Source organism: Echinops telfairi, unplaced genomic scaffold (genome assembly GCF_000313985.2).
Source record: "Echinops telfairi isolate 266 unplaced genomic scaffold, ASM31398v2 ScPeMD7_443;HRSCAF=831, whole genome shotgun sequence".
NCBI classification, from domain to species: domain Eukaryota; kingdom Metazoa; phylum Chordata; class Mammalia; order Afrosoricida; family Tenrecidae; genus Echinops; species Echinops telfairi.
Window position 1 is genome coordinate 70027262 of NW_022104341.1, and position 12479 is coordinate 70039740.

Below are 12479 nucleotides of genomic sequence, written 5' to 3' on the forward strand. Positions count from 1 at the left end.
ACTCCTCCTTTTTAGTGGCTACCATATGTACCCCTGGATTTGGTCTGGCTCCTGCCATACTACCTGGACCTCAAAGGATAGAGATGTGTAGCAGGGGAACAGGACACTAACCCACCCAAGGGGAGTGTATTGTTTGTGAAAAGAGGGACCAGACTTTGGGAAAGAGGGACCAGACTTAAATGCGGTGTTCCGGGATGCCAATGCAGCAAGCTGGCATGGAGAGAGGAGCAGGGGAGGGGTCTGAGGGCCCAGCCCCTTTACCAGCTACGTGGACAACTGCCCCTCGCCCCAGAAGAATTTACTTTAGAGGACAGCACTGAAGCTGCAGCTCAGGGAGACGGACATGTCTGCTCAGAGCACATCAGAGCAAATCAATGGGGAGGAGGAGAGAGTGGAACACATCCAGGCCCACCAAGCTTGAGGATGATAGCCCAGCTCAAAACAGCCAATGCACGGAGTGGACCATATGGCTGATCCCACTATGAGACAAGACGTCCTTCGCTGGCCCAGGGCCCTACGGGGGACAGCACTGGAGACTCAGTATCGGGATTGGCCCAGACACGGAGGAAAACACTAAAGGCATGTGGCAGAGCAACAGAGGAGCAGAGCAGGGAGCTCCTGAGGGAGTACAAAGGACAGACTCTGGGGCCAGAGCATGGCACCCCATCCGGACTTGACTGGAGGACGCGCCTAGAGGTCAAATATCAGACCTTGATCTATTTACAGGTTTTTCTTTTTTCTTTTTTTTAATTTAAATTTTTTTCTTTTTCTTTAATTAATTTATTCTTTTATGGGTCCTTGGTTCTCTTTTTTGTTGTCACCGTTGTGTTCTCTTTTGTTGCTTTGTCTTGCTATGCCTTGTTTTTTTGTGCATATTATTATCTCTGCAGATCTATCTAGATAAGATAGGCTGGATGAACAATCTGGAGGAGAAAACAATGGGACAGATGGTTCCGGCAGGTGTGGGGGGGGGGGGCAGACATTGGAGAGGGAGTGGGGTGGGGGGAAAGGAGGTGGTGTTGATCAACCCAGGGACAAGTGAACAACAAGTGATCCAAAATTAGTGGCAAGGAGGGTATGAGAGGCCCGGTAGGGATTCATTAAGGGCAATGTAACGAAGAGAAATTACTGAAACCCCAATGAAGGCTGAGCATGATAGTGGGACAAGAGGAAAGTAAAAGGAAGTAGAGGAAAAAACTAGGAGGCAAAGGGCATTTATAGAGGCTAAATAAAGGCATGTACATATGTAAATATATTTATATATGAGGATGGGGGAATAGATCTATGTGCCTATATTTATAGGCTTAGTATTAAGGCAGCAGATGGACATTGGGGCTCCACTCAAATCCTCCTTCAATGCAAGAACATTTTGTTCTATTAAACTGGCATTCCATGATGCTCATCTTCCCTACATGATCGCTGAAGACAAATGTGTGCATACACAAATGTGGTGAAGATAGCTGGTAGTGTCCTGCTATCAAAAGATATAGCGTCTGGGGTCTTGAAGGCTTGAAGATAAACAAGCGGCCATCTAGCTGAGAAGCAACAAAGTCCACATGGAAGAAACACACCAGCCTGTGTGACCACGAGGTGCCGAAGGGATCAGGTATTAGGCATTGAAGAGCAAAAAATTATATCATTGTAAATGAGGGGGAGTGCAGAGTGGAGACCCAAAGCCCATCTGTAGGTAATGGGACACCCCCTTCCAGAAGGGTCGCAGGGAGGAGACGAGCCAGTCAGAGTGCAGTGTAGCAACAATGAAACATACAACTTTCCTCTAGTTCTTAAATGCTCCCTCCCCTCCACTATCATGATCCCAATTCTACCTTACAAATCTGGCTAGACCAGAGGATGTACACTGGTGCAGATAGGAACCAGAAACACAGGGAATCCAGGACAGATGGTCCCTTCAGGACCAGTGGTGAGAGTGGCGATACCGGGAGAGTGAAGGGAGGGTAGAGTGGGAAGGGGGAACCAATTATAAGGATCTACATATAACCTCCTCTCTGGGGGTTGGACAACAGAAATGTGGGAGAAGGGAGACGTCGGACAATGTAAGACATGACAAAATAATAATTTATAAATTATCAAGGGTTCATGAGGGAGGTGGAGTAATGAGCTGATACCAGGCTTAAGTGGAGAGGATATGTTTTGAGAATGATGAGGGCAACGAATATACAAATGTGCTTGACACAATTGATATATGTGTGGATTGTGATAAGAGTTGTAGGACCCCCCCAATAAAATGATTTTCTTTAAGTATTTTTGAAAAAAATCACCCAATACAACATGTCATTTGATTTCTTGACTGCTGTTTCCATGAGTATTGCTTCTGTATCCAAGTAAAACGAACCCACGATAGCTTTAGTGTATTGTTTGTTTATCACGATGATCCCCATTGGTCTGATTGTGAGAGTTCTTGTGTTCTTTCTATCAGGTTGGATACTGAAGGCTGCATTGTTTGATCTGCGTAAGTGCCTCGAGTTCTCTTCCCTGGCAGCAGCAAGATTGTATCATCTGCCGACTGCAGGTTGCTAGTGAACCTTCTTCTAATCCTGATGCCTTTCTCTTCTGTATTGTCCAGATTGTCAGATCATCTGCTCAGCATACACATTGAGTAAATACAGCACAATCACGGCACACTGATGCACAGCTGCCCCGAGTTTAACCAGACACTGCTACCTTCTCTCTGTTGGGACAGCGGCCTTTTGGTATACGTATAGTTTCTGTGTGAGCCCAAGTAAGTGTTCTGGAATTCCCGTTCTTTTCAATGTTATCTACGCGTTGCTCTGTAGGAACCACACTTTAGAAAGTCTTTGCATCATCAATAGAACACATCTTTTTGTTCATCGCTTTCTGTCATTCTCTACTCCTTCAGTTATTCTTTTAAGAGGCCTGGGGCCTCCCTCATGTTTGCCTGCAATTAGGGAAGCCCAGATTCTCCAGGAAATGGATTCCCTCCCACTTCTTCATCCTCATGTCCTGGGAGCAAACCCAAAAACACGAAGGAAGAAGATAGTTCCGTGGATGCATTCACTCACCTCCAGCATTTTGTGTATGTGGTGCCTTCTGCCTCCTTTCTTCTCTACTCTCAGCTAAGATCCATCTGATGTCAGCAATGAGAGCCCTGGTGCCACGTCCTCTTCCGATTCTAGCTTGACTTTCTGGCAGTTCCCTGTTGATGTAGTGCTGCAACCCATCTTCAGCAAAGTTGGACTTGTGTGCATTGGTGGTGATATTATTGGATAGTATCCACATTTGCTTGAATCACTGTTCTGTGGAACGGGGGCTAGAAGTCTGGAATGCAGGTGTAGACTCCTCCAGGGGTTCTTGCTTCTTCCTGTCAGCCCTTGGCTGGTAGACACATCACTCTAATCTCTGTCTCCTTAATTACATGACATTCGTTCTCCTTGGTTGTGTTAAATTGTTAAAGCTGTCCACACACACAAAAAAAGTTTTATCACAGTAGCTTGATGCTGCCATCCGTCTGGGCTCAGGAGAATGGAACATGTGGCCACTAGGGGGCAAGATGAGGTTGAATTTACAGGTGACTTAATGGGGCCCAGAACCCTGGTGGCTTAGTGGGTAAGCTTTAGGCTGCTAACTACAAGGTTAGCAGTTTGAAATCACCAGCACTTCCATGGGAGAAAGATGTAACTTTCTACTCCTGTAAATAGTTACCGTTCAGAAATTACAGGGGCAGGTCTACCCTGTCCTATAGGATCTCTATGAGTCACCACCGACTTGGTGGCAGTGACTGATTTTGACTAGCAGAGAAGCCTGGGACCCCAGGACCTCGGGGGAAAACATTGCGATGCAGACCCAATAATGAGCCGTATTTCACCAAATGGCACATGTTCGAGGCAGAGGGAATGACGTACACAATGTATGATTCATCCATGTACCTGCCTTTAGCGTTTTCAGGTTTTCTACACGTAAAGAGGATGGGGGCGGTGGTGGTGGTGGAAGGGAACCCATTTCCTGGAAAATCTGGGTTTCTGGGTTTCTCTAATTGCAGGCATTTAGGTCTCTTGAAATCCAGCTTTCTGCTTGTTTATGAATGATTAACTCCCACAATCAATTGTGTCAAAGGCAGGTCCACTGTGTCCCAGGGAGGGCTGATGACACCTGGATTGCAAACAGGAGGGTCTGACAGCAGAACTTGCGCACTGTGTTTGGGGCACAATTAGTGTGAGCGAAAGCCATCCGCTGTGGGCTTTCTCTCCATCTGTAGTTGCCTTTCCCACCCCTGGCCCAGCTCCTTTGGCAGACATAGCAGAGCTTTCCAGCATCCCCAAATGTGGGTCAGGAAAGGAGCATTCCTGTATTCACACCCCTGACGGTCTTATGGGGGTTGGTGAATTGCTGTACCCATTTCCCAGATGTGGAAACAAAGGCACACGGAGAGTGTGGTTATTCATGGCTGAGCCATCACATTGTACTGGTGCGCTACAGAATGAAATGCTGCCTGGCCCTCTGCCGCCATCACGATGGTTGATTTAGTTGAGTCCATATTGTGGCTATTATCTCCCAGCAGCATATTAAACAATATTCTACTCTGACTAGTTTTCATAAAGGGATTGTCAGGCCTTTCTTTCCTGTCTGGGGACGCTCCAGGAACCTTGTCCACTCAGGGGTGGCACAGCAGCACAAACGCTACGGCTGTGCAGTACATTGACAGGGGAAGGGTACTTAAAGAAGTTAGACAGCTTGCTTAAGGGTCTCATATGCAGCCTCTGCTCTTCCTACTGTTCACCTGCAAGTTGCCCACTGCCCCGCCCATCTCAAGCTGCTCCACTACACCTGCAAGGCCGCCAGCACCGGGACTGCCATCCACCTTGGTGATGCATTCTTTCCTGGCCTGCAGACTGGTTTTGGAAAAGTCAGGAGGGAGAGGGTTGGACTTTAATTTGTTGATTCCCGACAGTTAGGGATGGTCTTCAGGAGGTAAGTTTGAAAGTCTCTTCCATTTGCATATTGGAGCGTGCACAAGCTTCGTTCCTGCCACCCTCCTGGGATCCCCAGGCAGGAAGGGACCAGCCCCCGTCAGGAATCAGGGCTGGCACTACCTGTCCGAGCTGGAAATGGTTATGCAAAAATGCCCATCCCCCCGCTGGCTTTGTGAAATCATTTCTAGGCATAGGTGAATATTTGTTTTAGAAACTGAGGTTGTTAGTTTACTGTGCCAACCTGGCTGATAAACACATGTGGGGTTAATTGAGGGGCAGAGGGATAAATGGCTCACTGAGCCTCGCCTTTCTAGTTCTCCGGTTTTGCTTTGTGATGGTCGGACCAGGGTGCAGCTGCCTTAGCCAGTTCCCTGCTTCAGCTTGCAAGGCTCATTTCCTGCAAGACATCCCCAAGGAGAAGCTACATGGACCTACCCTGATGCAGCCCTGGGTGCTAGAGCAGCTGTGTGGAGACCCCTGCCAGCACTGACATGCTTACACACTCACTGATTTGGCTTTCCTCCTGCAGTCAGCATCATTGTGTGTGTTTTGTGAGATGGAGGAGGACTTTATGGATTGGTGTTGGACATATGGGTTAATGTTGGACTTGTGGGCTTGGGCAGCACTGGGTTGGGATGTTTTCTTGATGTGCACATACCTTTTATATAAAACTCTCTCTTATACATGCGTTTCTGTGGATTTGATTCTCTAATGTACCCAGACTAACACAGAAACAAACCAAACTCAGGGCCATCGAGCTGATTTTCACACACAGGGACCACAAAGGACAGGGTAGAACTGCTCCTGTGGGCTATCAGGGCTGTCACTTTTACAGGAGTAGAAAGCCGCCTCTGTCTCAAGAGGAGGGGCTGGTGGTTTTAAACTGCGGATGTCAGTGAGCAGCCCAACAGTAACCCATTACCCTGCCAGGGCTCCTGAACATTTGCTTATGTCGTTTCATCTGGGTGGTCCCATAACAACTACAGGGTGAACTAATCAGGACAATGAAAGTCAAATACTTTCCATTTTTAAAAAACATTTTTGTTGGTACTTCATCCACATATCATCCAACTCAATAGTTTGACCAATGAAGTACTTTTCTAGGACCCAAGAAGACAAGTTTGACTCACTGTGAACGATACCTGCCGTTGCTCTGTTTGACCCTTGAAAAAGGACAAGAGAGGCTCCTTTGAACTTGAAGGTGGCAGAAGTGATAGATAGGCTGAGGGTTAAGGCATTTACCAGGCACCTTTCAGGAGCGACAAGTATTTGTGGTCCCTTCAGAAATGAGCAACAATAGGAGGTACAAATTTTAACTCCACTTAAAACAAGGTCTACTCTACTTTCCCTCCCAACAAGGTCGGGGAGGTTGTATGTTTATTTCTCCCTCATATAATGAACACCCACATAAGTCACAAAACAAAAGGAACACATATTTGGGGGAGTATTACAGTTGCAATTTACATGGCCTCTACATTAAAAAGATTTTCACATTTAGTATTTCATTGGCCCTCCCAACTCTGAGTGCAATTCACAGCCCTCTTAATTTTTACACCTGAGGAGACCATGCAAGACAGGCAATGAAAATCCCAGCACTCTTCTGGGGAGAGCAGGGGGATATTGGTGGCTCCGTGATAGAATTGGTACTTCCTGTGTTTTGATGTTCAGTCAGGGCACCTCATGGACAGCATTGTGTGTTGCTTCCAGACTAAGAACAAAAGCCTGCCAATCTAATTCTGAAAGTCAGCCCATGAAAATCCATGGATAACAGTGGTCCATTCTGCAACCTATCTTGGGGACGGTACACAACCAGCAGCCTGCTGTTTTAGGTCTGGCTGGGCGTGGGATAGCTCCGAGTCAGGGCCAGCCAACAACCACAGAGAACAGAGAGTATATACCAGACTCTGCAGAACCCAAAACCAAAATGAAAGCAAACAAACCACGCTCACTGCCATCAAGCCGTCTCCAACGGCTAGCAAGGCCGCAGGACAGGGAGAACTGCCCTGGGGGTTACCGAGGTCTCATCTTTCATCCTTGGAGCAGCTGGTGGGTTCGAACTGCTGATCTTGAGGTTAGCAGCTCAATGAGTAACCCTCCGGGGCTCCCTTTACTGTTGAAAGTGTTGTATCAACTTAAACTGAGTACAACAATCCCATGAGAGGGATTCCACGATGCTCTCTATGCTTTAGAAAGTCAAGGGCAGGGTAATGATTCAGATCACAAAGCTAGTGAATGACACAGAAAGAATTTAATCTCCAGAGCATGGGCTCCAGAGCTCTCTAGACCCTTGCCACCTTAGTCAACATCATAGAGCTAGGAAGAGGCAAAAGTGAACCTAAAATCAAGGCCAGTCTGACTCTGAACCTTATGTTCTGCTTAGTAATACCAGCATGGGCGGCTTGGTGCTCAACCGGTGCCTCTTCTAAGCACCGTGCTTCCACGTATTTATTTAATCCTCATAGTGGTGGTTTCCTGGTAGAGTTCGCACCTCCCATGTGGGAGAGTCAGGGTTCAATTCCCAGTCAGTGCACATCAGGTGCAGCTGCCTTCCATCTGACAGTAGAAGCATGTGCGTTGCTGTGCTGCCTGCGCAGGTTTCAACAGAGCTTCCAGACTAAGACAGACTAGGACTGGGAAGCCGGGGATCCTCTTTCCACAACTCATGGGAAATCCCATGGAACCCAACTAACTAACCCCCAAGCGAGGATGGCAATGGTTCATTTGGAAAGCCACGAGTTGGTTGCCCCAGTGGTGGCTAATAACCACAGCACTGTGCACACAAGGGAACTGAGGCACGGGAATAAAACCACCTGCCGACACTAGGAAGAAGCAGAGGAAGGGACTGCAGCCAGGCAGGCTGGGCCCAGAGCTTGTGCTCTCATGTCAGCTGCTTTCCCCAGTGTGGGAGGAGATGAACAAAACCCGAGAGGCTGTGGTTCCCATTGTCCTCACTGGTCTCCAGAGTCGCAGGAGCCACATCGTCCAGCTGGGCAAAGTCTACAAAACTTCCCGTCACTGCCGACCTGCTGTTTATTTTGCTGAACTGTTTGCTCAGAAGGGACAGAGCAGACAGTGACACTCACTGGGCAGGCCTTTCGCGGGTGTGGGGCCCATGGCGGCTGGATCTCCTGCAACGTAGGGACATGAAGACACCCAGGACATGGCATTCGGGGGTACTGGTAGAGCTGTTTCTTCTCTGGGTCGCACTGGCTTGTCTCAGTTTGCCTGGTTCCAGGTAAGTGATGGTCGCAAATGAATCCCTGGTCAATAATGTGACAGGGAACATCTTGCCACCTAACACTGACCATCTCCTTGCAGTCTGCCTACCGGATGAGGGACGTCTCTGGAAACAATTTGCATGCATCTGATAAAATAATATCAACAACTCTCTTCAAATGATTATGGGATCAAGTGGCTGCCTTCAACAAAAGTTCCTATAAGAAAGTGACATGTTTAAATGTATTTTGTCATTCTGAGGAGAATAGGCTATGCGTTCTGTATTCTGGACAAAGCCGCAATGTGATTCTGACAAAGGAGGGTTGTGATGTATGCAAAATAAAAGCCAATTCACATCACTTCTTTAATAGAGATCACACACACACACACACACACACACACACACACACACACCCCGTATGGACTCAGCAAGCCACCTTCTTCAGGTTCTCATCTGGTCCCAGCAATGAAATGCTAACTGATTTGTTTCATTGGACTTGTTTCCTAGGGCTGCTGGGACAAAGCCCTGCAAACTGGGTAACTTTAAACCACAGGAGCTTTCTTGCAGTGATAGATTGGCTCTTCAGAGAGGCTAGAAGGGAAAAGCTGGTCCACACCTCTCTCCTAGCTCCAGTGATTCTCAGCAATCCTTGGCATTCCTTGACTTTGAACTGTGTCATTCCAAGTCTGCCTCTGTCTTCACACGACCCTCTCTGTGCACATCTCGCTGTGTCCTCTCCGCTTCTTATCAGGACATCCGTCATTGGATTTAGGGTCCACTCAAGCCCACTGTGACCCCCTCTTGATAACATCTGGAAAGGCCCTCTTTCCAAACAAGGACACATCCACAGATTAGGCCTTGAACATATATGTTTGGGGAAATAACCCACTATATTTATCATGTGCTTGTGTCTCTCATTAGACACAAACTATGCTAACTTTGCACTCCAAGGAAAGTTGCACCAGTCACTTGGCACTCTGGGGACCCTCTGCATACATAAGACAGTCCCACGATGAAATGGTGAAGCTCTTCTGGGTTCCTGGGCCCCTTTGTGAGTGCCCCTATGGGAAAGTGTGTTTGTGCCATGCTGGCATTCAGCACTGAAGAGCTATCTGAGTACATCATCTGAGTGCAAGGAGGCCCCACAGGACAGTCCCTCTGATGTCAGCTCTGGTGAGAACTCAGACCATGGGACACCACTCCTTGGATCAGGACTGTGAAGATGCACTGCCCACTGGGCATTTAATGGTTCATCACTATCATGAGTCTCCATAACCATAACCATAACCATAACTATAATTTGCTCTCAGGAATAATCAAGTTACCAAGATCTTCCTTGGGTGCTACATGCACACAGAGAAACCTCCGGAGTCCAAGGTACTGTCTCTAGAATTGAGAGGTTAAGGGAGCCAAAGCCATCGCACCTGCAGCCCCATACCTCCATGGCTGGCCCCTTCCCGTGGCTATGGAGACGAGGAAGATCCAAGGGGAACGTGTTCTCAATAAGAGTGCCAATGGGTGGGCGTAGTCCTGGTGTATGTTGCAGGAGATGGTATGAGAAGAGGGAGGAGACAAAAGAGAGAGGAGTCAGTTTTACTAAGGGGTGGGGTCTAGAGAGGGAGCTAGAAAGACCATGCTTGCCCAGATGTTTAGCAAATGATCACAGTGGTAAAATGTGCTCCTGGCAGAGGGATCCGCACTGGCAAAGGCATAGAAGTCTGAGAGAGCAGCTTTGTTGATGCAACTTCATGTACACATGAGTCAGCCTTGAGCCAGGCCAAGGGGGTGTCGGGAGTTGGCACTACACATGACGGAATCAAGTCCTGGGCAGGGTTGGGGTCACTAGTGTGCCAGCTAGAATTTCGGGGTGGTGCAGAGAGTGAACGTGCTTGGCGACTAAGCACACAGTTAGTGGTTGTGGAGTCCACCCCGAGGCTCCTCCGAACAAAGACTTGGCGATCGACTTCCACAAAGCAGGCCCTGGAAGCCCTATGGGGTGCAGTTGCACTCTGGCACACAGGGCCCAGGACAGCAGATGGTGCCTAGTGTACCAGCTAAAGACCTTTATCTGACCCGGTAGGCCAGGGGGACCCATTGAAAGGTTTTGAGCAAAGGAACATAGACTAACTATTAGGAAGTTCACTCTGTGCTTGGAAGTGGCAGTGTGAATGGATGCGTAGATTGCAGGTTGGGAACTGTAGCGACGTGGCCAGGGCATGGCATCCCTTCTTCTCACCATGGCGATGAGCAAGCAGAGGCTTGGGAGTGGAAGAGCTTTATGCCTGTTTCCTAAGGCCCGAGATTCAAACCCTCACCTGAGTCCAGGCTTCGCGTTCTAGTCTCTACGCATGATGAACGTGGCCACATTTGAATTCCATACCCAAGCTGGAAGGATTACCCTCTGTCCTTGAACAGGTACTGCTGCCTTGGTATCAACCAAGGGAGATGTTTTTGGTACCTGTTGTAATGAAGTCAGATGGCAGCCGAGGTGCCCTGCTAAGAGCTATGGTGGTTGAGGACCATTCTGAGCGAGGCCTCATGACAGATCCACTGGAATCCTCATGGTGACGGTGAATGGCATTGTTTCCAGTCTTACAAAGAGGGAAACTGAGGCTTGGAGAGAGACTGCCCATGGCAATTCAACCCATGGGCAAAATGTGGATTTAAAATATGGACTGTTCAGATCTTCCGAAGAGTCACAGGACCGGTTGCAATCCCTTTTCTTTTTCTGGTTCCAGACCCCACCCCACTCCCATCATTCTTCTTTCATTCTCCTGCCTCTGCCCCACTCATCACCCCATCTCCACCGGCCTTGTGTATCTGACTTGCTGGGCCCCCATGCCAGTGCTTTATCTGTGGGCCACACCTTCATTGCCTTGAGATGTTGCTTTAAATTTCACATCCACAACAGCAAATGACAGAGAGAAGAGAAATTGAAAACCTGCCACCCAGAAACTGCCCCTTCTAGCAAAGAGGAAGGATGCAGTTTGTAAAGGGGATGCAGCTGCCTAACAAATTGTGTGTGACAAGAAAGTTGTTGCGTCAGGGCATTTCTACAGAAAGCCAAAATATCTTGACACACCCCATCTATATAAGCTGATGGCTTGCAATTTACTGCTGACCTAATCCTGCCACACTCGATGGATCCATCTTTATTTTGATCCGAGGAGCCTATTAGAAAGACTGGGGCCTGTGGGCTCCCCGCAATGCGTCCTGATGCTGGCCACACCAGTGCCTGCCCTTGGGGACAGGTGCATCTTGGTCAGTCCTGAGGCAGAAGGAACCTGTGTCCCAAGGTCTGACAGAAGGATGGTTAGTGTGGCACTGTTTTTAAACAGCAAACACTGGAAACTATGACTGTCCTTTGACAAGAAAGAGAGTACATCAAATGTAATGCATTTCCTAGGATGGCACATTCAGATGAAAGGAACAAACTGGATCGTTTCATACCTCCACAGAGGTGGGAATCAGAAACAAGAATCAGATGGACAATAGCAAGTGGCAAAATGATTTATACAGTGTGAGTAAAGGGCACACAGAGCAGTGTGCCACATGAACATATGTCAAAGTGTTTCAAAGAGACGGGAAGGCTGCATGCTAAATTCCAGAGGATCGCTTCCCTCTGAAGAGGCGAGGAGGGAAAGGGAACCGGGGCAGGTGCAAAACGAAGACGTCAAAGGTGTAGGGACTTCGTTTTTCATGATTTAGAAATGAAGACTTGGGGCAAGTATGTCAAAATGTTAGAGATTGCCAACCAACCTGATTGTGAGTACGTGAGTGTTTGCTATTTTGTTTCCTGTACTTCTACAGACATGTTTAGGAGCCCAGTAGGTTACGTGGTTATGCATTGGGTCGCTAACCAGAAGACCAGCAGTTCTAAACCACATTTCACTCCAAGGGAGAAAGGCCGGCTTCCTAGTCCCATAAAGAAATGCACAGCGCAGTTCTACCCTGTCCTATAGGTCACCATGAGTCAGAATAGACTCGATGGCAGAGAGTTTGGGTTTTGAGTCTTTATAGACATGTGAAGGACCCTTAGTACCACTGTCAAGTAAGGGTTGGATTGCTAACCACAAGGTCCGTGGTTCAAAACCCCCAGCTGCTCCTTGGAAGAAAGCCGAGGCAGGCTGTTCCGGTAAATGATTTACAGACTTGGAAATCATAGGCAGAATGGCTACAAGTTGGAATCAACTCAATGACAGTGTATTTGGTTAGAGTTTTATAGACATGTTTAATTTTTCAAAATGAAAAACTTGCAGGATGCTAAATGAGAGTCACCAAGTGAGTCCATCAAAATGTCCACCCGATTTGTC

The 12479-nt window shown here is 47.9% G+C and overlaps 1 protein-coding gene across 1 annotated transcript in view; it reads left to right on the forward strand.

Moving 5' to 3' along the window:
* Positions 1 to 8005: 8005 nt before the first annotated feature.
* Positions 8006 to 12479, forward strand: part of C8B (complement C8 beta chain) — a 63893-nt gene continuing 59419 nt past the window's right edge. The window contains exon 1 of the mRNA XM_004699392.2: positions 8006 to 8184. Within this exon, the coding sequence (XP_004699449.1) occupies positions 8093 to 8184 (92 nt within the window). The 5' untranslated portion in view covers positions 8006 to 8092. The remainder of the gene's footprint in view (positions 8185 to 12479) is intronic.